The 25,117-nt window shown below is 41.2% G+C and overlaps 1 protein-coding gene across 8 annotated transcripts in view; it reads right to left on the bottom strand.

Annotated features, from left to right (window-relative positions):
• The window catches only part of tns1b (tensin 1b), a 238,290-nt gene that overhangs the window by 48,465 nt on the left and 164,708 nt on the right, over window positions 1–25,117 (bottom strand). For 7 of the 8 annotated variants that reach the window (XM_075479008.1, XM_075479013.1, XM_075479012.1 and 4 more), the window contains 12 exons: window positions 21,809–21,858; window positions 15,163–15,334; window positions 13,671–13,721; window positions 13,454–13,576; window positions 11,640–11,704; window positions 9,938–10,021; window positions 8,273–8,385; window positions 8,120–8,180; window positions 6,693–6,768; window positions 2,663–2,792; window positions 2,337–2,400; window positions 1,999–2,123 (listed from right to left, as the gene is read on the bottom strand). In XM_075479008.1, coding sequence (XP_075335123.1) covers window positions 1,999–2,123; window positions 2,337–2,400; window positions 2,663–2,792; window positions 6,693–6,768; window positions 8,120–8,180; window positions 8,273–8,385; window positions 9,938–10,021; window positions 11,640–11,704; window positions 13,454–13,576; window positions 13,671–13,721; window positions 15,163–15,334; window positions 21,809–21,858 — 1,114 coding nt within the window. Of the gene's footprint in view, window positions 1–1,998; window positions 2,124–2,334; window positions 2,401–2,662; window positions 2,793–6,692; window positions 6,769–8,119; window positions 8,181–8,272; window positions 8,386–9,937; window positions 10,022–11,639; window positions 11,705–13,453; window positions 13,577–13,670; window positions 13,722–15,162; window positions 15,335–21,808; window positions 21,859–25,117 lie in introns of all 8 variants that reach the window. The other variant, XM_075479009.1, reaches the window with a different exon arrangement.

Raw genomic sequence — 25,117 nt, 5'->3', positions numbered from 1 at the left:
TCACCGCTGAGCTAGATTGAGCGGGAATAGAAAATGGATGGATGGATGCCTTTTCAAAGCCTTGACAGGATATTTCTAAATGCGAAGAACCTCAAAAAGTACAATTAGACAACTTTTTAGGGGAATAATAACTGCTGGAGTGGGACTTAAAATGTTTTTTATTAAAGTAATTTTCATGCTGAGGGCATCAAATAAAAAGTGGGTATCACTCTGGTCGCAGCACAAAAGGCTTTTAAGCAACAAGTCTGAAAGTGTATCAACCACTTCAAACCTCGCGAAGGTAAAAAAAAGACTGCGATTGTGGGAGTGATGTTTACTGTGTTGTGTCTGTGTGTGTGTGTGTGTGTGTGCGTGTGTGTGTGTGTGATCTCTCAAGTCTAATTCAGATTTGACCCCAGTATCATCATCAGAAGATGGACAGCAAGATAAGACAGGACTTTGATCACTTATACACACACTCTTACAAACACGTGCACACTCACGCGTGTTCACCTTCACTGAAACAGAATGAGAGGAGACTTACACCTGTTCTATTTTAGCAGGGCCTATTTCAAGCTGCCTCCAAGTGAGGGGTAGACACTTTATGGGCAGTGATAGAGGGAAGCCAAGTAACCTCTGACCTTTGACTATCTGGGAGCCTAATAAAAAACATACAGGGGGGAGTCAGGGACATCAAAAAGTCAGCAAACATCCATGTTTGAAAAGGCTCGTACTTTATTTTAAGAAATTGTCCCTTAAATCACAGACACCCATCACTATTTCAATCACACTAAATACTCTTTTAAATGCTGTAACTTGCTGAAATTTGATCATTTAGCTCCAGAAAAGACTGTTCTGATGATAAAGTTACAGTTTGTACTTGAAATTGAAATCTTGTATGCCTTTTACCTTGTTATCATTACATAAAACATAAACACTAACAAAAGCTGGTAGTCCTTTATGTCCCAGACAAAAGTAAGCCGATCCCAATGACAAGGGAAAAAACAATCTGACCCCCTAACAAGAGCAGAAGTTTGTAGGCAAATGAAATAGCTCCCTGTTACTGCTGAGGGCGTAGTATTGCTTCCTTTTTTGGGTGGTGCAGAAAGCAGCACTTTGGTCATAGAGTGGCCACTGCTTCCTCAAAAAGAAGCCTCCGAATATGCCTGTGGCTGAACCCAAGAATGTCTCGCACTGTGCGCTGGAAAGCAAGAGTCAAGTCTCATGGGGCTTTTGGCTTCTCTGATGTGATAACTTCACCACAAATGAATTCAGCTGTACCACTGCCTCTCCTCCCTTTTAAAATACCATTCACATTTAGAGTAGTGTGAAAACAAAGCAATGGCAGATTTAGGGTTATTTTGAGGCTACTTTCATTTATAGTATAAATAAAAGTCTATAGAAAGTTGTCATCTGAAGCATGCTTAACGTAGCAAAACAACACAGTATAATCAGAATATATTAGCGTGTCCATCTATACACAAGTTGAACCTTCATTAAACCTCACAACTGCCGTGTGAAGTTAAATGAGACTTCAATTTGACCCCATCATGTGATAGTTTTAGAGAGTTTAAATTGTGAAAAAAAAGGGTCTTTAAACTCCATTAGGGCAGGATCTGAATCTGTATCACGCAGAAAAACAAGAGAAACCTTGTTTTAGAGGTCAGTATGTGTACATGTTGTTTGTTCTAGGGTGAAACAGAGTGAGACACAGACGAAAACAAGGTCCAAACTGCCCCTCAGACACATTAAAATGCATTTCCACAGTCACATGTAGTTTACACAACATGTTGACCTCAACAGTATGAACCCAAAATGAGAGATATCTAAGGCCGAGCAGTAAATATTCAGCACACCTGGGATGCAGGAGGAATTTGCAAATGAATCTGTCTAAAATAGCATCCAATCCTGCAGGTAGAGCATATTTTCAAATTTCAACTCAGTTGGTAGAACTCTGCTGTTGTATGCATGCCTGCACAGCTCTACCCAAAGGATCATCTATAAACCCAGTGTCCTCACCATCTGCGGCATCTTCGCAGTTTTTATTGAAGTTTTCGTAGGAGTCCCAGCGAATCAGGGAATCTTGTGTATTGTAGTCGACCGAGACGCTCGGTCCGTTCTCCAGGTGGTCCATACCTTGACCAGAAGTACAAAAAGACAGAGCAGAAAACGTGAATCTCTCTAAATCAAAAACTTGAAAACACAATGTTCAAGTTCAAACAGAAATGCCTGTGATCTTTTATTAAAAATAGCGCAAATCGGGATTTCTTTCTTTCACTAATTTAAAACCAAAAGTGGCCTAAATTAGGCATGGAGGTTAACTGTGGGACGAATGCTCAGCATATTGATACTTACCATGTATTTTCTCTGGTCCAAAAGAGAAAATAAACTCCACTTTTCCATATTCTGGAAATCTGTCGTCTGCATAAAGGAAAGGAGGAAAAACTGAGTTTTCTCTTTACAGCAAAGACGATAACACAGTGATAATAATTTCCTATTATCAATCATTTCTGGGTCGTTAGCTGCAATTACATGTAACAAATATCTAAATTGGATACATCCACTGAATACAGCAGTGACTGTTTAAGTTTAGTTTTTACTCATTAACAAGCATCTAAAAAAGCTGACTGTTTTAGTACATAATGTAAATAAAAGGGAAGCGGTTTTACCCTTAATTTCTTACCTTTGAATGTCTCATCGAGCTCATCTTTCCCAAAAACAATCCCCAAGTCATGAACCGCGCAGGTGTGAAACTGCACCCGGAATATCACATCTCTGCATGGACTGCGGTAGCGTTTGTGGTAACATTTGAGCTGTTGGATGAATGACATGAGATGAGATTTATCAAGCAGTGCCAACTTGGAATGAAAACAGATATATGTCCCTGGTAAAATGTGGCCTCTCTATAAGTGCTGCTATCTAAGCTTGTCTCCTAACAAAACAGCTTTAAGAGTGATACTAAAACCACACACAGGACAGGAAAGTCTGCTCCCTCCCTCATACTCTTCTGATGGGTAGCAAAAAAAAACTTGTTTTGGTTTCATCTCCCATTTACAGATGCTGGAATAACTTTATGGAGACCAAAGATCAACTAGTTGCCCACAAACTAAGGCTGTGAATAATAGCAGAAAAAAAAAACTGGAAAAAAAATCCTACTGTTCCAATAGCAGGGAACATTTTCAAGCTTTTTAGAGTTATTTTTGACATTCAGAGCAGTCATTAGAAGAAGTAATCACGCCTTTCAAAGACTCAAAGATTTTGAAAGTATGTACAAGGTTTCACAGTTCAATGTATGTCCCAAAATGAACCATGATATGAAGTACAAGGAACTCTCTGGAGGCCTCTGCAATGACATTGTGATGAAACAAGGATCAAGGTAGGGGTATAAAACCACAGCTAATGTTTTATGTGTTTCCAGGAGAAAAGTGCCTTCAGTAACAGGAATGTGAAACCACAAAAATCTTTTCTTGAGTTTGTCATCCTTCCAAACTGACCAAAGCAAAGAGTACCTCCCTGGTCAAAGAGGTAACCTAATGGAAGTGCTCTTCAAGTAGCAAAGAGTGGCTGCTAAGAGGATGGCCATCTCTGGAGTGCATCTCCAACAGTCAGGCCATTGGTAGGGCTACCAGTCAAAACAAGTTTGAACAACAGGCCAAAGGCAGCCTGCATTGAGATTGTCAAATAGCAAACAGAGTAACAAGATGACTCACCAGATGAGTCATAATTTATAGCAATTTGGTCAGAAATCCAAACATTACAAGACAATGCACTGCTCTTCAGCATGAAAAGCCATCCCTACCCATGGTGGCAGCAGCACCATACTATGGGGGTGCAAGGCAAGGCAAGGGTGCAAGGGCTGAAAGAAAAGGATGATTGCAGACTAATCTCTTCCAGACTGCAGCAATCTAAAATTGGAGCAATGATTTACCTTCAGGCATTAAAATGAACCCGGACATACAGCTGAGAAAATACTGCAGTGGCTTCAGAACAAGTCTTTTGGGTTACTCGGCACAGTACCACAGAACATCTATAGGGAGACCTGAAGACAACAATTTACAGACATTCACCATACCCTCTGCAAAAGCTTGAGAGGATGTGCCAGAGAAGTCTGTAGAGATTATCCAAGAAGACTCCAAGCTGTAGTCGATGCTAAAGGTTTTCTTTAAAAAAGTACTCAATTATGAGGCTGTATACTAGCTGTATCCACCACTGTCCACTCTTTCTGCTAAGTAAGCTAGCTGCTGTGGCTTCAAGTTAACAATACAAACATAACTGTGGTATAAATCTTCACACTTTACTCTGACCAAAAAAGTCAAACCATTCTCTCAAAACAATTAATTATTTTGTTGAGCTTCCTTACTTGGTATGGTTTAACTTTAGTGGGACAATATGGAAAAAGTCCAGGCCCATGGAAAACTTGAAACCAATCCTAGAATAAACAACTAATTGGCAAAGAGGGAAGAAACCAGTTGTGATCTTTAGAACTTCCCATCTATTTAAATATTTTCCTCTGTAATTAACTTGTTTTTGCATGGAAACGATCACCAAATAGTAAAAACTAGAAGTAGTGTAATCCACAACTCATCAAGAGTTTAAAATGCAAGACACAACCTAATATTTCTCCCACATGGCTATTTGGCCACTGTTCACAGTGTCCCTGTCTTAATAATAAGAAGCATTAGCAAACAACTGCTACATCAGATGACGCATTCTGCTGAAGCCATTAGACTGTCTTAAATAAAGAATGAGATATGAGCTTGGCTCTGAGGGGCAAAAACAAAAAGTTCTTAAGCTAATATACTTCTAAAAGCTGAAATTAAGAGCTGTGGGGACATCTCAAGGATAACATTCTTTGCCCAAATAACAGCGGCGGCAGAAACTTTGATGATAAGCGGAGTCCATCTATATCCAAATATAAACTGGAGGTTCTCCCAATTGGTACTTCATTGAATTTAATTGAAATGGAAGCATTTTATATAAATAGCCCACATGTGAAAACATCCCCCAGAAAGGATTTGACACATAATTTACTTTTAAATGATCAAATCAAGTTTTAGTATGTTGTGTGTCCTCAACTGCTGCTGGACAGGAATTACACTGCCACTTTTCCATAACAATTTCCAGAAACACTGTGTGCTAATGAGGGTCTATAAACAGAGATATAGGGCCCACTCCAACTGACTTTCCCAGGTTTTAGCCCTGTTTCTTCTGTGAGTAGCAACCATAAACTGCTACAGTGCATACAGTACATGCACCTAAAGTCCAACTGGAAAAAAGTGAGAGCATCCTCTGTGTGTTTCTCCAATTGTTGTCTCTGTGGTGCACTGGTGCACTGTACTAGTCATGTAATACCTGTTAATTTGTCTTTTTTTCCCAACTGTAACTTTTTATGGCAAGTAAGACGATAAACGCTGTTTATTGGCTTCACACTTGCAAGTTCATTCAGTGAAAAGAGAAAAACAAAATGCAGAGCTCACACATTTCAAGTGTTTCATGCCCGATTCTTTCATTGGAAGCCCAAGAACAAGCCAGAGTTCACAGACAACGTATTTATTTAGGTCACAGGTAAAGTATGGCAGCGCTGGACTCGGAGTGACAGAGCTCTCACAGGAAATCCGTCAGCCCAGATATCCGGAAATAGTTCATATTTATCTTCTTCACATTTATCTCACAGAGGTTGGACTTACACGCGACCGAGTATGATTGGACAGTAGTTATTGGTGACATGAACAGGCCAACCACTATCCACGTCATGTTTCTGGGATGTGATAAACAACGCGTGTGAGTGTTGTTTTTAGGCGTGTATCTAATGTAACAGACCTATCTGACAAGATAGAGAAGGAGCTTCATCTGTCCCAGTTATGCTATCTTAAAGTCTTGGACCATACATTGTGTAGTATGAGCAGAGTGGACAAGTACAATATAGGAGCATAGATTGTTTAGAAAAGTACAGAATGTGAATACATAATGTCTCAGAACAAAGCCAATGATAACACAAGCATCATGCCAGCTGCCAGTAAATGTCCGGGAAGCAGACACCCTTTCCACGTTTAAGACGAGGCTTAAAACTTTCCTTTTTGATAAAGCTTATAGTTAGGGATGGCTCAGGTTATCCTGAAACATCCCATAGTTAAGCTGCTATAGGCTTAGACTGCTGGGGGGCCTCTTATGTTACACCTTTCCTCACTTTGCTCTCTTTTTCCCCCGTTTAATTTCTCAAACGATATTATGTACATGTGACATTATCGTAGTCATTAACTTGTGTTTCCCTGTCTCAACAGGTATCCTTTGAATAGTGTTACAGTGTTTTTTCCCTTCTTTTCTGTCTTCTCAAAACCCAGCTGGAAGAGGCGGATGGCCACCCTTCCTGAGTCTGGTTCTGCCAGAGGTTTCTTCCTTTTAAAAGGGAGTTGTTTCTCTCCACAGTCGCCTCAGGCACGCTCAGGACGGGAGATTGGACTGAAAACAAGTTTCAGCGCAATCTGTTGGTTTCCTTAGCTAGGAAATTGTTTTTGAATTGGCTTTGTATGAATGAATTGGATTATTTTGAAATAATTATGATTACAATGAATTGGACTCCAATTGGCTTGAATTGGATTGTACTATTTAAGTACCTTGAGATGACATTTTGTTGTAATTTGGCACTATAAATAAACTGAATTGAATTGAATCATGTAACAAGAGCCACTGTGATATGTCTGTGCAGTTCTTACCAGGATGTCCCCTTTCAGAAGAAGACCAGGTTCAATGGTGATGCAAATGCTTGTCTGACTGTCACCTTGAACATTACTGCAAAAATAAAACAGCATATTAGATAACAGACCTGTCTTTCTGATTATTGCTGTGGAAACATCATTTCACTGCATTGGTTTTTTTTGGGTTTTTTTTAAGTTGCTTGCAGGGATGTAAGCAAGCACACATGATCAACTAAGAAATTAGTTATTTCTTTAACAGTGGCCATAACAGAGATTAACTACAGAACAGCATGAGTTACATTTGGGTATCAGTGTCTATTCTAACATGACCATCTGGTTTGGAGAGTGGAATCAAAGAGTGGAGAGTGCTAATCAGGAGCATGTGAGAGAGTGGGGAAGGATGTGATTTGGGGGGTTTAGGAGGTTGATGGTCTGGAAGGATATGTGCGTTGATTGTTTCACATCAGTAAGTAGAGTTATGTTTAACACCAGCAGAATTTATTTTTTACAGTTACATTAAACAGATGTATCGTAAAAACGAGAGGAAAAAAAGAGTTTTGCACAGCACTGAGAAATATAAATATTTCTTAGTGCAGCCTCTTAGTTTATATTTAAAGGCATACTAAGCCGAATATTTAAAAAAAATCAATGTGTGGGTGTGAGGACTATAAAATCACAGCTGTCATTTAAAATCGCCCTCTCACACATGCACAAACAAAGACATATACACATTCATCAGAATGTGGACTTTTACATAAAAGGGATCAATAGGTAGCGGTCATCTAGCCCTTCAAACAGAGCCCTGGGGTCCATTTGGATAGCTAAATGGCCATACTCAATGCTTAGTGATCCATAAAAGAAAAGAGGCTCTTTACCTCTGCAAAATGGAAGGAAACTGATAGGAATACTTTAAATATGTGTAAATATGACTAAACTAATTACATTTAGACTGAACTGTACTTTTAAGCATGATCTTAGTGAATTCTGTGTGCTTCCCAAACCAACCTGAGGGCAGTGAACTCATCATCTATCCTCATCTCTAACCTCCCCTCTTGCCAAAATCAACGTCATAGAGGCCATTGTTTCCTGTCTGGCCCTGGGAAACAGCAGGGTCCTTAGGCAGGAAAACCCTGTTGGCGTCCACACAGATGCCTGTCTGCCTGTTTCATTGGCTCTCCAGTCACAAATAACACGAGACATGATTACGGGATCTAAAGTAGAGAAACAAGAGTCTGCAGCTGGGGAGGTAAGCTAAATACAATAATGTGAGCCAGGCTTGGAGTGTAAACTGGCAAGAGGGGTGATCTGTATGTATATTGGGGAGCAGGGGAGTTAAGGGAAAGGCTATAAAGGAAAATCAGGGTTTTTATTATCAAGCCATTACGAGCTTTCTATCCCTGGAATCTTGTAAAAGCATTTGAGCGTGAGTGCATTTTGAGGCTTACTAGATCCCAGATGTGTAGACAGGCTGCATGGCCTGGTAGATTTTGAGAAAGGGGCGACAACCTAAAACATAAAGTGGAGAAAGTTGTTCAGAAAAACAGATGATGTGCTTGAAAATGCTTATTTGTAAATGGATACCTGTGCGTAACACTAACCTCCCTTGGACTCGAAGTTGGGGATGCCATGCATGATGACGTGATGAAGAAACAGGGGTTTGTTGTTGATCTTGATGTGCCCGGACAGCAAGCCGCTGAAGTACTCCACATACCTGAGTAAGCAGAGAAGAGCAGGGGATTACAATTCTGCTTCTGTGCATTCTCTTGGGTCAAATGGTATCATAATATTCTGCGTTTTACAACAAAAAGATGAACAGATAATCCAGTGTTCATCACTCCAAAGCTGTATTGTTTACAATTTGCTGCAATGCAAGTCTTATTAACCCACTGACCACTCCCTGCACAGCACTACAGTGTACCAACACATTTAGCAACTATTGGACCATTTACCGGCTATCAAGACAGATTTTCTTTTAGAATTGGTGAAGAATATCAGTGAGTAAAAAGGAGATCAAATATTAAAATAAATTTTTTTTAGCAGAGACATGACTCAAAATGAATGTTAACGTGGACCAACTTTCTAATGTCTAATATCAAAACAGACTACTTTTCATTTAAGGGCACATACTTCAACCACTAATTTGTAAACATTGTGTTTTATAGTTTGTTCTACTGCTCCTAAGCGGACAGAAAAAAAATCAATTAATGCAGCTTTAAGTTGTTTAAAGGGATAGTTTGCCTTGTTTTGGCGTTGACGAAGGTAGTCCGGCTAGTTGGCTGGGGTTTAAAAAATAAAGCGTTTTGCTTCTCAAAACAATATGCGTTCAAAAGAGTAATACATTTGCATCACAAAATCTTTCTCCAGGAAAAAGTCAGACCTCACAATCGCTTGGCGCTGTTTTCTCTCTCCCTTCGTATCGCTGCGTGCTGTGTAGACCGTGCAGACCGAAGTGCAGACCGAGCAGACCCCTCTTCCGAGCAGTAAACACCGTAAGGCGGATTTCAGACTAGAGCGTGGCGTGGCGGCAGCGAGACGACGGCAGTCTTAACGCCGGTTATCGGGCGGTGTGTTCTACTTGGCTTTTCACACCGGACAGTCCGCGGCCGCGGTAGTTCCGCTCCAGCCCTGTCTGCATTCCCCATTCATTTCAACGGGACACTGCCGGCCGCTGCCATCCAAATTCCGCTCGAGTTCTATTTTCCAAAAGCAGCGCGGGACGGAGGCGTCTCCCGCACCGCTACCGCCCGACTACCGCCGCGTCGGTGTGCAAGGACAGATCTATTTCCATGTATTTTCGCCTCCGCCGGTGAAAATCGCTTCCATTCCGCCACGCTTTCCCGCCCCGGTCTGAAATGGCCCTAAAAGGCGCGGCTGTTGGCAGGCGGCAGCACGCAGTGATACGAAGGGAGAGAAAATAGCGCCAAGCGATTGTGAGGTCTGACTTTTTCCTGGAGAGCGATTTTGTGATGCAAATATATTACTCTTTTGAACGCATATTGTTTTGAGAAGCAAAACGCTTTTTTTTTTTAAACCCAGCCAACTAGCTGCCAACCTTCGTCAACGCCAAAACGAGGCTGGAACTCGGCTCACAATACGCAGTGGGGGTAAGTCAATGTTTATAAACGATATTGCTAGTATGGGATGTCATAGAGCTTCATGTCAAAAGAGGCGAACTATCCCTTTAAGCTGGAAAAAAAGACTTTTCTTTGTGGGAGAGTTCACTGTTGGGTTAAACTATAAACAATATGCGAGGGAAGACTGACCTTTTCTGTGATGGCTGGCCCACAGGAAGCACTTTGTCTTCATAGAATCGCTTCATGGCAAACCTGTCCAGAGCCTGGTCAGCACTGCATTGTAACAGAGGAGTTTGGTGAGAACACAGTTAAATCACAACATCTATACCACTTTTTACTCTAGAAACCGAAGGCTTTACATGCTGCCATGTGAAAAATTAAGTGCACCCTCTTTCATTTCTAAGATTTTACTTTTTAGGATATCATTTTTAAAAAAAAAAAATCAACCCACTCAATTCGTTTGAGCTCTCCAAGCATTTGTTTATTTACAGCTCTCTAAGGATCCCACCACATCATTTCAGTTAGGTGGAGGTCTAGTTTTAGCTGTCAGACAGATGGCCTCACATTTGATTCTAGAATACTTTGGTATACAGATGAGTTCAGGGTGGACCCAATGACTGCAAGGGGTCGTGGTCCTGGAAGTGCAGAAGCAGCCAAAAATCATCAGCCCTCCCCCACCATGCTTTACAGTTGGTACTGTATGAGGTGTTTGTGCATTGTGTCTAGACATCTACACAGTGATTTTGTCTGTCTGTCCAACATTGTTGTAGAAGTCTTTTGGTTTGTTCAGATGCAGCTTTACAAACCTATGCTGTTTTGTCATGTTCTTACTTGCGAGGAGTCATACTTGCTCAAGTCTACTGTAATAAACATTCATATCTAACATTCCAACTGAGGCCTGTAGAGTCGGAAATTTAGCTCATGGGTTAACTTTCACCTTTAGGTGAACTTGCTGGGATGTCCTCTCTTAGGAAGACTGACAACTGTCTTAAATGATTTCTACTTGTTAAATGTCTTTCTTGCTGTAGAATGATGGACTCCAAATTGTTTGGAAAGTGCCCTATAACTCTTCCAATATTGATGGGCAGCAACAATTGGCTTAGGTGGTACCTTTTTATGAACTGGACTCATTTGGATTATTATCCAAATGTTGTTTTTTTAGCTACTTTTTCCACCTGGTGAGGAATTCCATGTCCTGATATGTACAACTGAAACAAAATTTAAATAGAGCATACTTTCTTTTTCATGTAACTATATATCATGCAATTTTAGTAAACTTATGACATACAATATCACAACACCATGAGGGATTTTGCTGCCAATGAAGTTTACTTGATGTCAGCTTCATTTTGGCTTGTGGAATAATGAGATTTAAAAGAAAGTTCTGGAGGGGAGTGAGACTGTGTTTGTGTGCGTGTGTGTTTTTCCCCTCGCTGATCAGTGCTCTTCTAAAAACAACATGGAGTCATGCGCTCTTTGGATTGGTCCTGTAACAGAATATCATTCTGTTTGCTCCTATCTTAAAACAAATCCAATATAAAAAGAAAAGGAACCCACTTATAATCTGAGTCTCATGATACAGTGACTAACAGAGCTAACGCACTGCTTTCAGCTCATCATTAGGATATCATTCACTTTTCTTTGGATTATTCTCAGAATAAAACTGCTGCTCTTGACTCTTACGTTCCACTCCTTGCTTATTTGTAAAACACTAAAGATAAGCAATGTGCAGGACTTGTGCTATTTAAATAAACACATCATCACATCTATGATGAGATGTGGGCTTCAGTCTTGTGACCAACCGTGCTCTCTTATCTCAATTTCCCTCTCTGCTCCTAATCCTCACTGTGACATGCAACCTCTCCAGCTGCAGACGAGATTCTGGACCTACCTGGCAGATATGTTGCTATAATGCATGTAAGCCGCCACCACCACTCCAGTTCTGCCCCGGTTGCCCTGAAAAGACATCAATCAAGCCAGAGTAAGCAAAGCATTTTATCTTCCATCTGAGATAATCAGTCATGCAAAGAGCAGCCTTGTTATGATTTCTATGATGCCGACGTTATTTAAGCCCCAATTTTTTTCTGAGGTTTTGTTTAAAGCAAAATTCATGATCCAAATGTAAACAAATCCCTGGCCTCACTACAGACCTAAAAAACACAGAATTACAGTTTAAGTGTGTTACGGGATTACTCCAGTGATTAATGTTGCCCTTTCATAAAACTGAAAAGTTCATAAGAGACTTAAGATTAAGACTAAGCAAAAGGTCAAATTTAGTGCACAAGAGGACATCCTGACCTTAAATTCACGGTACAGAAAATAAAAGACAGAATCGGAAAAACCGTCATGGTGAAAACTTCCTGCAAATAGGATAATAGTATTACATCATGGTAATATAAAATCACTATATCCGTGGAATTTTGATGATAATGGAACCATGAATGCAGTAAGGTTTATAAGATGGTTGTGAGACTAGCTGTGATATATAGTTTGGATACGAAGGCGCAAACAAAAAGACATGATGTGGAGCTGGAGGTGGTTTCATGTTGGAAGTGACTGGAATGGACAGAACTTGCATATCAAGGGGAGAGCTCAGGCTGATTGGTCTGAAGACATTGTGAGGCAGGCAAGGGTGAGATAGTTCAGAAAATATGCAGAAGAGGGATAGTTGATATACTGGTCAAAGAATGCTGGATATTGAGCTGCCAGGCCGGAAAAAAAGAGGGTAATATACAGAGCACAATCATGGATGGAGTGAAAGAGGACATGCAGGTGGTTGGTGTAACAGGGGAGGATAAAGGGAGCAGCCGGACAACGATGGTGAAGAAGGAGAAGAACAGTAATTTCTTCCCCCTAAGGGTCAGCCATAATGAGAGGGTGAATTCTCTAAACATTAAGGAAAGTAGCTCCAATGCTTCCTTTATTATCTTCTTCAGCATAGGAAACACTGGACCATCCTTTATAAAAAAAAAAAGGAGATTTTTACGGTTGATTATTCTCAGTTGAACGAACTGTCATTCGTGCAAATAAATCTACGAACAAGAAAGTTGATGTGATATTAAAAACAACACAAAATTTTATAGTAAAACAGTCAAACAGTACTCTGTTCATTTGACAACGCCGTGGAGAGTGTGCTCCACATTATAAATATCGCAGTTGATTCAACAGCCCAGTGGAAATGATTTGTTGATGTGTGGGAAACCAACATGGCCTGCTCCCTTAGTGACCACCACAACTTCCAAGCTCTCATCATCAGATGTGTTATTCAACTTGCAGAAAAAACAACAGCAGTTGTTATGGCAGCCGACTTGTTTGTCACCTCCCTGTGGGAGCATGTTGAAATGAGGTATGACCATCAAGGATCCCATGTTTAATTCTTGTGTTGCAAAAAAACAATCAGTAACACAGTGGGGTTGACGTGAAAACGATTAGGTATTACATTTTAGGACAACAGCATTGTAGTTGTATTTGGATAGAGATTTTATGGTTTGTGTCAGGACACTGAGGAGCCAGATGAGTGTGGCTTGCCACAAGAGTTTAATGTGATGCAAGTAAGTTTAGGCAACAACCAGGAAATATTGGTCAACGCAGATTTTATGGCATTGTTAAGGGGGACTGATGACTGTTATGCCTTACTGCCCTAATTTGTGTTTTCCTAACCCTCATCGAGCAGAACCCAACCCAAAGAAGCACATAAAGTCTAACCTTGTTGTGTATCACCACCACGTTGTGGCTGTCCGCACTCAGCCAAGTGTCCATGGCCTTGCAGATGCTGCAGATTTTGTCGAGGGCAGGAGCATGGTGGTCAGGCCAGCCAAAGTCCAGCACCTGAGAGAGAAGGAGAGAGGTTGCTATCGGGATTAGTGGTCCTAAATGATGTATGATAAAATGGGAGAGGAGACATACAAACTTTCAGGTTCACCTTTGGATTGAGCTGGCTTATGTCATAACGCTTCTCACTGAGATTGAAGAGCTAAAGAAAAAGAGGTAGAAACACTATTACGTAACATATACATCAAAGTTGACTATAAGTCTTTAACGTCACTCAGGTTACCCTTATAATAGATTTCAGACCTTGTACGGGTGGCAGGGTTAAATTCATGTTAACTTTTTAAACAATCGTTCCTCAGTTTCCCACAGAACAGGTGAAAAACTGTCTTCCGATTTCAGGCTGGAAGGACAACTGTTGCTGGTAAATATTAATTGCTTTAAGAGCAAGCTAACAAGGGAATTAAAAACATGAATTTTCTTTTTTATTCTTTCAGGCGTAATGTAAAATGTGCCATGAAATAACAAAGCTACAACTACTGCAACAACTTATTAGCTTTGCAGTTGCTACTTGATTTTCCACGAAGGAGGCATAGAAATAAACTGTTAGTTCCACTGTTAAAATGGAATTTAAAATGAATCCTTCCTCATTTACTTTAAACAGTGGGCTATGTTTCGTGTACGCTTGAGAGAAGAGGCTTAACAGGATTATCTTGGGTAAATTAAAAAAAAAGGCTACACAGCCCTTTGACCCAAACTCTGTAACTGTTGCTAGCATCTAGCACTGGTGTTATAACAGCTACCACAACAGGGCTTTTATGATGTAACCACATCTGTAACTCAACACGATAACATGGTTAACTACTTAAGGTTAGTAATTAGGAGGCCGTGCTAATATTAGACTTTCCACATTTTTTTAATGTGAAAATAATTATAGAAGGGCTCGTCATTTTTGTAAGTAAATGCACAAATATAAATGAACAAAATATCTTGCAAATAAGTGTGAGAGACCAGTTTTGTGTAGTTATGGTTGCTAAGCTATGATTAGATAAACACTGTTTAGCAAAGAAGTTGCGTCTCAGCAGTTCAGTCTGGAGAATGTCCCACACTACATTATGTGCTGTGTTGCAGGGAACCCTCTAAAACTACAGCAAATAATTAGTTAATAGCACTATACAGCAGGAGCAATGGGTTCAATTTAGTCAAATATGAGAGTCTGGAATTTTGCAGTCTGTTTTTTGTCTTAAAAAGGAGTGCCAAATGAACAGTTTGACAATGCAGATGATTTTTATTTTTTAAGTATTTTTTGGGGCTTTTTATGCCTTTAATGTTAGGACAGTTTGAGAGAGACAGGAAGCAGGGGGCATAGAGAGGGGAAAGACACGCAGCACAGGGCCGCTCAGTGCGGGAGTCGAACCGGGGCCAGCTGGAGCGAGGACTGTAGCCTCTGTACATGGGGCAGCTGCTTAACCCACTTCGCTGCCGACCACCTCGACGATGCAGATGATTAACAACAATTTTGTTTTTGTGAGTTTGTGGTTTGAACTGGTACACTCGGTTGATGAGAGCAGGTCTGAAAAGGTTGAATTATTTCATTGCACACACCTTAACTGAAACTAATAAGGATAACTATTTTGGAACTGTACCAGGTAGTTGTGGCCATGTTTGGAGAGCAGCATGGAAGCAACCTCCCTCAGGTTGGCAGCATAGCTCTGCTCCTCCACACTGCTGGGGAAAGACACGGAGATGATCCTCTCTGTGATGTAGACCAAGTCCAGCTCGTAGTTCTCCTCCAGGGCCTGCAGCAGACTCGCACTCCTAAACAGAAATCCATAACAAATTGGTGACTGAAGTTGTGCACTAAAAAACCTGATATACACCACAGGACTACAAATGTCAGATGTAACCCGTTTAATACCCCAAACTAATGCAGCACCTGTGAATGCGGCACATATGGTTATATTATTTGTCTGAATATGAGTTTTCAGTTATTTTACCACTTCTACATTGACATGACAATTGAGCCTCCACCTTACACCTTACTATAGGTAGACAGAGTTTTTGTGACTCATTTCAAGTGATGAATGGTCCTGGTGTACCAGCCACAGTTTGTGGACAGTGATTTGGTTAATGTGCCAATTGTGCTACTGTATATATTAAAATTAGTCTTTGTTCAAAAGCACACACATGACTTTATGTTCTCCCCAAATAAAATTCCCCTCACTCACTCCTGATTCTTTCCCATGAAATATTATGGAACAGTCATTTCTTTCATGGAAATCACAAGATGCATCTTAATAAAACAGAATGTCAGGTTAGTGTGTTCTAACATGAGTCATTCCATGCCCAGTCAAAGCATAAAACTATGTGGTTGCGTCATTTTCACACTTGTTCAGAATGTCATTGAGGGTGGCAAATTAAATTTCAGAGACATTCTTCCATCAAGCCTAAAAGGAACAAATATCCTAATATGGAGAGGGCAACACTTCATATGAGTAACAAATCTACAATAACACTCAATCCCAGTAGGTTTCAAGCTTATGTCCACACTATAAGGGTACTCTATAAACATGTGTTATGTTGTGAGACTTTGAGGGGAAGACAGTGATTAATGTGATGAAGACACCAGAGGAATGTGTGGACCTCACAAAAACAACAACTTGTGATAAATTTAATGAGGAAAAGGGATTTTGTAGAATTTGGCTGAGAAGATATTTTACAGAGTCTGGTTTGTCTGTGTCAAATCAGGTCAAAGGGTTGGAATGAACAAGAGCCGGATCCAGACGAAGGAAACCGTAAAGGAACAACCCACTGGGAAAAAAAATGGATTCATTTATCCTTATAATCTGTTCGATTATTTGGTCTCAGGCTCTTTGCTATAAAAGAAAAAATGACAGAGCAGATGATTTTTTTCTAAAAAAAAAAAGCATTCAGACTTCGGTTAAAAAAATACAGAATGTAAAGAAATACCTAAAGCGCCTCGTTGTTTTGACAATTTCTTTTTTGTACAAAGCAGGTCTAGCCATTTCCCAGTATTTCCAATTAATACTCTTAGATGAACGGATAGTGATATCCAGCTCTTGGCAGTGAAAGGGTGATTGCTCCAAAAACATGTCTGCTTTCATTTCAAGATTTCTCTTACTTACTGTTACAAAAGTAACAATCAGTTTTCCATCATTCTGGTGTGAAATATCCCTTTATGGACCTTGGCTCACTTTCAAACTTTTGCCTCCACAGAAATAAGTCAGAGAACTGAGTAACCATGTAGAGTGAGATGAGAAGGCGAGGAGAGTCTGGACCCAGACTGCGGCATATTTCCCACATTTGTCAGCTGTGAGTTGTCCCCGAGGGAACTGCTCATATGTCTGAGAGAGAGGATCACTCCAGCTTTACTGTACCAGTACTGTAACCTGCTCTGTATTGTACATCTGGACACACTCAAAATGTGCTTACTGGAAATAATTCACAATAGAAAGAGGAGAAATTAATATGTTGCACATGTCTCCGGCATGCCAACAAAGATGTCTCAAACTTAAAAGTTTTCAGAAGAATGTTGGTTTATAATATCGCTTTTACTTCCATCTCCTCTCATTCTTTCTAACTGTTCCATCTTTCTTGGTTATTCTTCTTGTCTATTTCCTTTTCTCTTTCTGCACATGGACGTCTTTCACTGCAGTGTGCAGCCAGAGTCTATAAGAGTGTGGTTTGGTCCTCTTCCAGATCCACCAGCATGTGTTGGTCGGCTTAGAGCCAACCAACTTCTCATCAGCTGAAAAGATTAAGTGATTGCTCTCTTTCAGCATATCGCATTTGATGAATGAAGCATTATCTCCACACGCTCAATTTCAGAGCTGCAGTGATCTCATCTGGACAAAGTCAAACTGTGAGCAAGGAATGTTTTATCAGCAAACCCGAGACATTAGGCCGTAAAGAAATCTTGCCAGACATTTCTTACTAATAACAGTCAACTTCAAGGACTTCACCCTCCTCCACTTAAAATACAGTTAAATGCAGTGCTCTAACCAGACCTGTCATACTTTCTAAAGCCTTGTTTCCACTATGCAGTCTGGTACGGGTCGGTTCAGAATGGTACGGTACGGGTCGGGTCGCTTTGGGGTCAGCTTTGCGTTCCCACTGTACAAAGGGGACCCTCAGGGGTGGGCGGAGTGCATGCCAAAGTGTTAATAGCAAATAACAGCAAATAACAAATAACATCCATAATTTGGAACCACCTCCAAGCTTCTTCAGCTTAATGCGACACTGGCTCGCGGTCCGGTTGAAACCACTCTCTGCCATTTTTGCGGCAATCAGCTGGAAAACTTTTTCGTTTCGCACAGCACCATCAAGCTCCCGCTGCACAGCCTCCTCACCAACAACGGAGAGCAGAGCCTGGAACCGGTCCTGTGTGCTCGGTACCCAAAGCAGGAGGGTTACAAAAATGGTAACAGGTTCCATGGGACCGGTACGCTTTTGTGGTAATGGAAACACTGAAATAAGCGAACCGTTCTGAACCGACCTGTACCGGACTGCATAGTTGAAATTAGGCTTTTATGGTGAATAATTCTCTCTTGACCTGTAAGGTGAATCCACAAGATTAACGGCAGAACCTTGATTGATTTGATTGAAGTTTTGTTTTGTAGGGTTTATCGAACAAACAGTTAAAATGTTAACAACTGAAGGATGCGAATCAACAAAAATCTAGAATGTAACCAATGCACTATATATTTCCTGTTTTACCAGACACGGTTAGCTAACAGTTTTTACCAGCCAGTGGATTAGTGGAGACTAGGGATGCACCGATACCACTTTTTTTCAAACCGATACGATACCGATACTTGGATCTGAGTACTTGCCGATACCGAGTACCGATACCGATACTTCTACCCCCAAAAAAATGCAATGAATTGGAAGACAGGTTTCGGTCTCACAAGCTTAACCACACTGTTCCTGATTAGCTCGACATCTCCCCTAGCCGCCAATCTAAAGAAATACAACAAAAATGACAAGCCATTCTCTGATCGCGGTCTTCATGCAAAAAAATTGGTCTCGGTTCATGGTATCGGTTAACTTAAACGAGTACGAGTATATTAGAATAGTATCGGCCCGATACCCAATACCAGTATCGGTGCATCCCTAGTAGAGACCAAAAGCAGAATCAAAAGAAGAGTGAATGCTTAACTCAGATTTGTCAGCTGGCCCGAACAAACTTTTAAAGTTCACAGTCAAAGTGTTGCTCATAGCCTGTTGCTGTACATTCACCACAGGTGCCAAAAAAAAAAGTCTGAAAGTTAATTGTACATTGTTAGCTCTGGTTATTAGTAAATCAAATCAAATCAAATTTATTTATATAGCACATTTCATGTACAAACAGTTCAAAGTGCTTTACATAAAATAAAAGCATTGCAAAGTTAATCCCAAACAAGTCATCTGTAAAAAGCACAATGAACTTCAGTGTCATCTGATTTGTTTACTTCACTGAAAACAGGCTGTGTCTCAATATATTCTTTCAGTGATTGTTTGAGTTGGTCGATGGTGTTGGTTGATGTGGAAATCTTGTTGCTTGTAAGCAGCTGTGGTGAACTATTTGTAAGAATATGATAAGCACTGCAGTGGTACAGCAGTAGTTAACCAATAAAAAGTTAAGATGGTAAAGAAAGTAACTGACAAGAAATACATAAATTAATAAGTGAAATAGACACCCGGAATCTCTGATCCCTTAGACTGCACTACGTCAAGAGCTGATATTTATCAATATCTGATATATTCACCTGGGGAGGGATTACTGTTGGAAAACTGTGTCAATCATTACAATACAGAGTTGCAATTAAAACGTAGCACTTGAACTTTGTGCATAAATTAATCTTTATGTTAACTTTGTCCAGAACTAGCCTTGATTCCTCTGGGCTCTGATGCATCTGGGATGGACCATCACAGAGTGGAAACATGTATTGTGATCAGACCAATCAGTATTCAAGATTTTCCTTTTTTGAAGAAATGGACGCTGTGTGCTCAAGACCAAAAAGAGCACTCAGATGGTTATCAGCGACAGGTCTAATAGCCAGGCTCTGTGATGGCATGGAGTTCTACCAGTGCTCTTGGCAAAGCTCATACACTTCTTTAAGGGGAAACATTAATGATGAAAAGTTCACTGAGATTTTACAGCAACATTGGACTAGCCTACCGGCAGTCCTTACCTGTCCCCACTGGACATTGGCCCTCATTTATCAAGCCGTCGTAGAAAGCATCGTTGATATGAGCGGAGAACTCGTTGTACGCAGAGGCTCAAGTGAGATTTACAGAACATGCGTACCACACCAATCCCATCGTAAGACCGAGCGGCTGTTGATAAATCCGGCGGCTGATATCCATCGTAATTATCCTAATCACGCCTTCTACAAAAGGGGGTTGAGAGGCCGCACCTCTAGAATTTGCGACATGGATAGACGAAAGGCGGCAAAGAAACGCTGTCAACGCTGTCAATGCTGTTGACAGCTGGGACGGCTGTCAACAGCGTTGGCAATGTAAATCGCAGACCGGACGAGTTATGTATTTTCCCCTACTGTGATGGTCAATAAAATGTGATAAACTCCAGATTAAATGAAATCTAAAATTGAACGATGTTTTACTTTTTCTCCAATAAGATCAGGAAGAAGTGGTCCGATATGAAATTTGCCACCAAAGAACGTCGCAGCTCTCCGACGCAGCATGTCACAAACGGGGGGGGAGCTCCGATCCAGGTTTGGATTTGAGTGCCTTGGAGGAGAGGGTGGCTGGCCTGATCGGAGCTACGTCTTTTTTCCTTGAATAACAGAATGCTTACCAAAAGTCAGAATCGCTGAATAAGTTCCTCTCTCCTCCTGAGCGCTCTTGGCTGTGCAGGCTGGTGGTAGGGATCTCTGGGTACAGGGTCCTCTGGATGTACATCTGGAAATGGCACTCCATTTTTTTGGGCAATGCATGGAGAACCCCGCATGCAATAATAATATTGCATACCTTTTCGGGCGTATATAGAAGGGTTCCCCCCGCAGCCGAGAGACAGATCCACCTGCCCTTTAGGAGCCCTAACCTCTCCACAGTGGCACGCGTGCGCGTATGCGTTCGGTGTGAGGGTGCGCGGTTGAATAATGAGCCATCACTCTTCCAATTACGGAGTTGTACTTGTTTAATTTATTTAATTTGCGTTTATGTTTATATTTATGTTGAAGTCAAATAAAACATGGGCCTTCTTTGAAGTGATAAGTCTGTAATTTTAACCTAGAGATTTGTTGCGACTCATGAGGCACGCACTAGTGACGCTGCTGTTTATGTATGCTATTGCAGTCACCGCAAGTCAAAATGGAAAAGTGCGTACACGGCTTCAGACCTGTCGTGGCGATTTCATCTTTTCTGCGCTCACGATGGATTTGATAAATGCCAACCTTTGCGCAGAAAAGAACGTACACACGACCTACGCATGTTTTTCGTCTTACGCAAGTTTGATAAATGAGGGCCATTGTGTGGAGAGTCTTGAAATGAAAAATGTGATAATGACGACTTCCTACTGTTGCACACATTCACCAACAACTGGCATGCTTCATTGCTTGGTATCTTCAGGGGTAGAAGATCTTTTAAGTGTTGTGAAAGTGCTAATGTTTCACCGTCAGCTATACTGACTCTCAAGCGATTTGCACGCGCTGTAAAAATCAGCAATCGACCTGACGCGGCATTGTTTTAATATTTCTGACTGACTCTCTGATTGCAGCAACAGAACTGTCAGTCCAGCTCAACACATGACCTAATGTTGTGTGTGTGTGTGCGTATGTATAAGTTTTAATTACACAACTGACAACATCTGTGACTAATGAAGAATTGAGGTGAAAAGGGTCGGCACCAAATATCTTTTTGTCCAACAAAACAGTGAGAGGTCCAGTTCAACAGAGGGGCATGCTGCTTTGCTTATTCCCTTGGTAAAATCCGCAAATATCGTGTTACACCGAAACTTTTCAATTACAAATTCTTCGAGTCTCGAAGGCTGAATGTGATTGTTTAAAGTTCACATTGATATTTGCTTATCCTCTTTTATTATCCATCTGATTTGGCGATAACACAGGAGATTTGTTCTTTAACTAATTCAACAATGTACAATCCAATAAGACAAATGAAGCCTTTTAAGTGGAAAAAAGTAGTAGAAGAGGAGACAAATACAAGGAGAGGAAAACAAAGTTTAGGAAATTAGAGAGGAATGTGAAACAGAGGAAAGTGGAGACGAAACAAAGGAAAGGATGAGAGGAGACGTAAGAGGAAAGGAGCTACCTTGATGGCCTGCGCCGTGACTCCATGCTCTTCGAGGATTTGGTAGAACCCTGCGAATGACCAAGAAAAACAATGGATCTTTATCAATGCTCTCTGCATGCACAAATCTTTTATTTATCATATCAAAAGTGTACATACAAAAATAGGCTTTTGGTGGTTTCACGGTTCATTCAAGCATAACTTAATCTCACCAATGACTCCAGGGATATGGAATGTGTCTGATTTTTTGTTTAGTAAAGAGCCAGTTCATTAGGGTAACAATCATCACAAAAAAACTCATTGTACAGAGAAACTGGAGTCACAGAAGTTGTCTTGACATGATCCATCTTGACACAGCAGCAGTCAATAAAGCTGAAATGAGCCTGAAGGTGAACTCATGTACGAATCAGTTTCTCTATCCTGAATATGTAATGCATTGCAATAAGAAGTTACAAGTAGTTTGAAATCATCACTTCAAATACAAACACCTTTAGAGTCAAATTTACATTGCAAGGCCCATCTCAGACTGCACATAAAGTTCACCATGAACACTGAGATGAGGCATCTTTTGTCTGATGCTGTGTAATACCACGTCAGGACATGTCCACAAGATGTTTTTATACAGACAAGTTGAGAGGCTCTTATGGAAGAAATGTGGCTGAAGGTACCTCACTGCGTTAGGCTCCACTGCCTCACTTCCCCACTCAGACCAGCTCAAAGAGGAGGGCAGGGGTCAGAGTTCATGTGGACTTGTTAACTCTCCTGTGGTGACTGGGTCACATGAACACAGTAGGGGGAGTGTTATCCATCATCATCCATGATGGATCAGTTTGGCTGGCTAACTACCAGTGTCAAGCACACCAGTGCGCTCCCTCTGACGAGCATCAGCCTGTTCTCATCTCCTAACACCTAGGCCATCTGTGGGTAAATTCTTATTTTCAACAATTAACCAATTTGCAGCTGAATTAAACTTGTATTTTAAGAATAATAATGAGTGTTGAGTCAGAACTGGGAGAAAGAATGCAAATATGGTAGATGCAAACATAAACAACAGAAAATGTTACAGATGGGACAAGGAAGCTCATGTATCACCCAAGACTATGTCACCCCACTGCAACCAAGAGGCCCAAGCAGCAGGAAAATCTCTCAAACTATTACCAGTCAGGAAAGTGATCAACTGGCCAAAATGAACTGAAGTGAGGTCACTCAGATCAAAAAGGGTGATAGAATCCGGAGACTTTCTTCAAATTTAAGATAAACACAAACTATACCTACCAGAAACAAAACAGTAAGATATGACCACTGAACACATTACTGAAACTGAAGAAATATAGCAAAGGAACTGAATCATATGAAGACTAAACAGACTGCCACTGCAAAGGCTGGAGAAATGAGGCATAGCTTAGTCAGATATTCACATGTCTACTCAACTACTACTGACAACAGCAGAACAACTCAATTCTAAATGGTTTAAGAGGATTTGCCCAAATATACATGCACTTGATTATTGGGCTCTCAAAGACATAGTCGGACTGAACACAAAAAGTAGCAACATGAGAGTGACAAAACATGGTGCCCAACAACTACAAACCAGATTACTCACAAAGTGCCCAGATAGCAGTGGACTCCGGGGCAGATCCGTTCCTGAGTCTACCTTAAATCCGGAACGGATCCGTTCCGGAGTCCGTTTGCTATCTGGGTGACTACTCAAACCAAAAGCAGCAACTAATACTCCAAACCAAACGTCAACTGTGGTCACCACAACAGAAACGTTCTGATAAAATTTAAAGTTATGAATAAATCTGCAATGAAGCAAAGACTCAAGAGATCACACAGAAAAAAAAAGACAGAACACACGATCACAAGTATACCTCACTTTCATACAACGTTACCGTCCACTTAACAACATCAACAAGTTACCCACAAACAGTGTGCCAACTTCTCCGAAACACCGTCACATCCCACGAACACAACACACTCAATATAGGCACTTTTAAATGCTGATATAATATACACAATGGTAAAGTCCTTAGCAGCTATAATAATAACAAAATCCACATGCAAACTCGTGTGAGGTACATAACTTGCCTGCAGTGAACACACAAGACCATCAGTTGCAAAAGGTCTCCATAGAGTCAATACAGGCAGTCACACACAATCTACCCAAACTGTACATGTAACTGCAAACATGCTGCATAAGTTACAGAATGCACTGCTGTCAACATACCTAATCAACTAATTTGTTCGCTACCGATTGTGTCAGTGCTGTGTGTGAATCACACCCCCTGGTGCTTTTCCATAAAATCTTGAGATGGCAATCTTACTAGATTACGCCTAAAAAGATCTGTGCATCATAGCACAAATGTGAACTGCTGCAGACACGTAAACACACAGATACACACAGCAGAAGTAATCTGATAATCTGACATGTGATCAGCTGTTCAGAGGAATCTGACAGACCAGTTATGCAATAATAACAGCACTGTTCAAACTCCCCTCTTCTGCAATTTCACCTATAATAATTAACTGCAGTATTTTCTTCTTCTCCTCAGCTTCTGAACATGTAGAAAAGGGATTATTTCAGCTGCTTCCATCCGCCACCATCATGTCTTACACAACCACTACGTGGCTCCAAGTGTTGTAGAGATGTGAGAAGACTGTCTCTATAAAAGTGATCATAGCATACTGTCCTATCTAAATATTTCATGCGCACTGTTGCTGCTTTCATCCCTCTCACGGTGCGTTCACACCAGACGCGGTCGGGCGACGCGATTACATACAAAGTCAATGCAAAGACGCGATTAGACGCGGATTCGAGCCGGCGGCGCGATGAGGAGCGGTCGGGCGGCGCGGTGAGGAGCGGTGAGGCGGTGCGGTGATGCGGTGGCCGCCGCGCGAGTGAAAATATGCGATTCGCGCGAGTTCAAAAAATCCAACTTTGGCGAAATATTCGCGTCAGACAGCCTATCAGCGTTGAGATTCTGGACGACAGTGACGTGGAGACAGATGGACAGGCGCTGTCTGTGACATGCAGATGGGACTGCAGATGGAAATTAGCTTCTAAGCTACAATCTGGTGCAGGTCATCTCTTTACTTTGTTATTAATGTACTTTGCACATGGTCCCTGACTAAATAAAATAAAAAAATGTAATCACCGCCTTCTCCAGGAGTTCCGTCTGGATGACGGCCGCCTCCGAGCAGGCCACCAAACTGGGTCCCGGCGAGCCCGAAACACGCTGGAAGCGGCCGCCACGGAGGATCGGTGCCGTGATCTCTCGGCGGGACGCCGGCTGCAGGCACTCTGTAGCTGGGCCGCGGCTCCGTTTCAGC

Source organism: Odontesthes bonariensis, chromosome 12 (assembly GCF_027942865.1).
Source record: "Odontesthes bonariensis isolate fOdoBon6 chromosome 12, fOdoBon6.hap1, whole genome shotgun sequence".
In the NCBI taxonomy this organism is placed as follows: Eukaryota; Metazoa; Chordata; class Actinopteri; order Atheriniformes; family Atherinopsidae; genus Odontesthes; species Odontesthes bonariensis.
The sequence above is the reverse complement of the archived record's forward strand: the minus strand, read 5'-3'. Positions and strand labels throughout refer to the sequence as shown.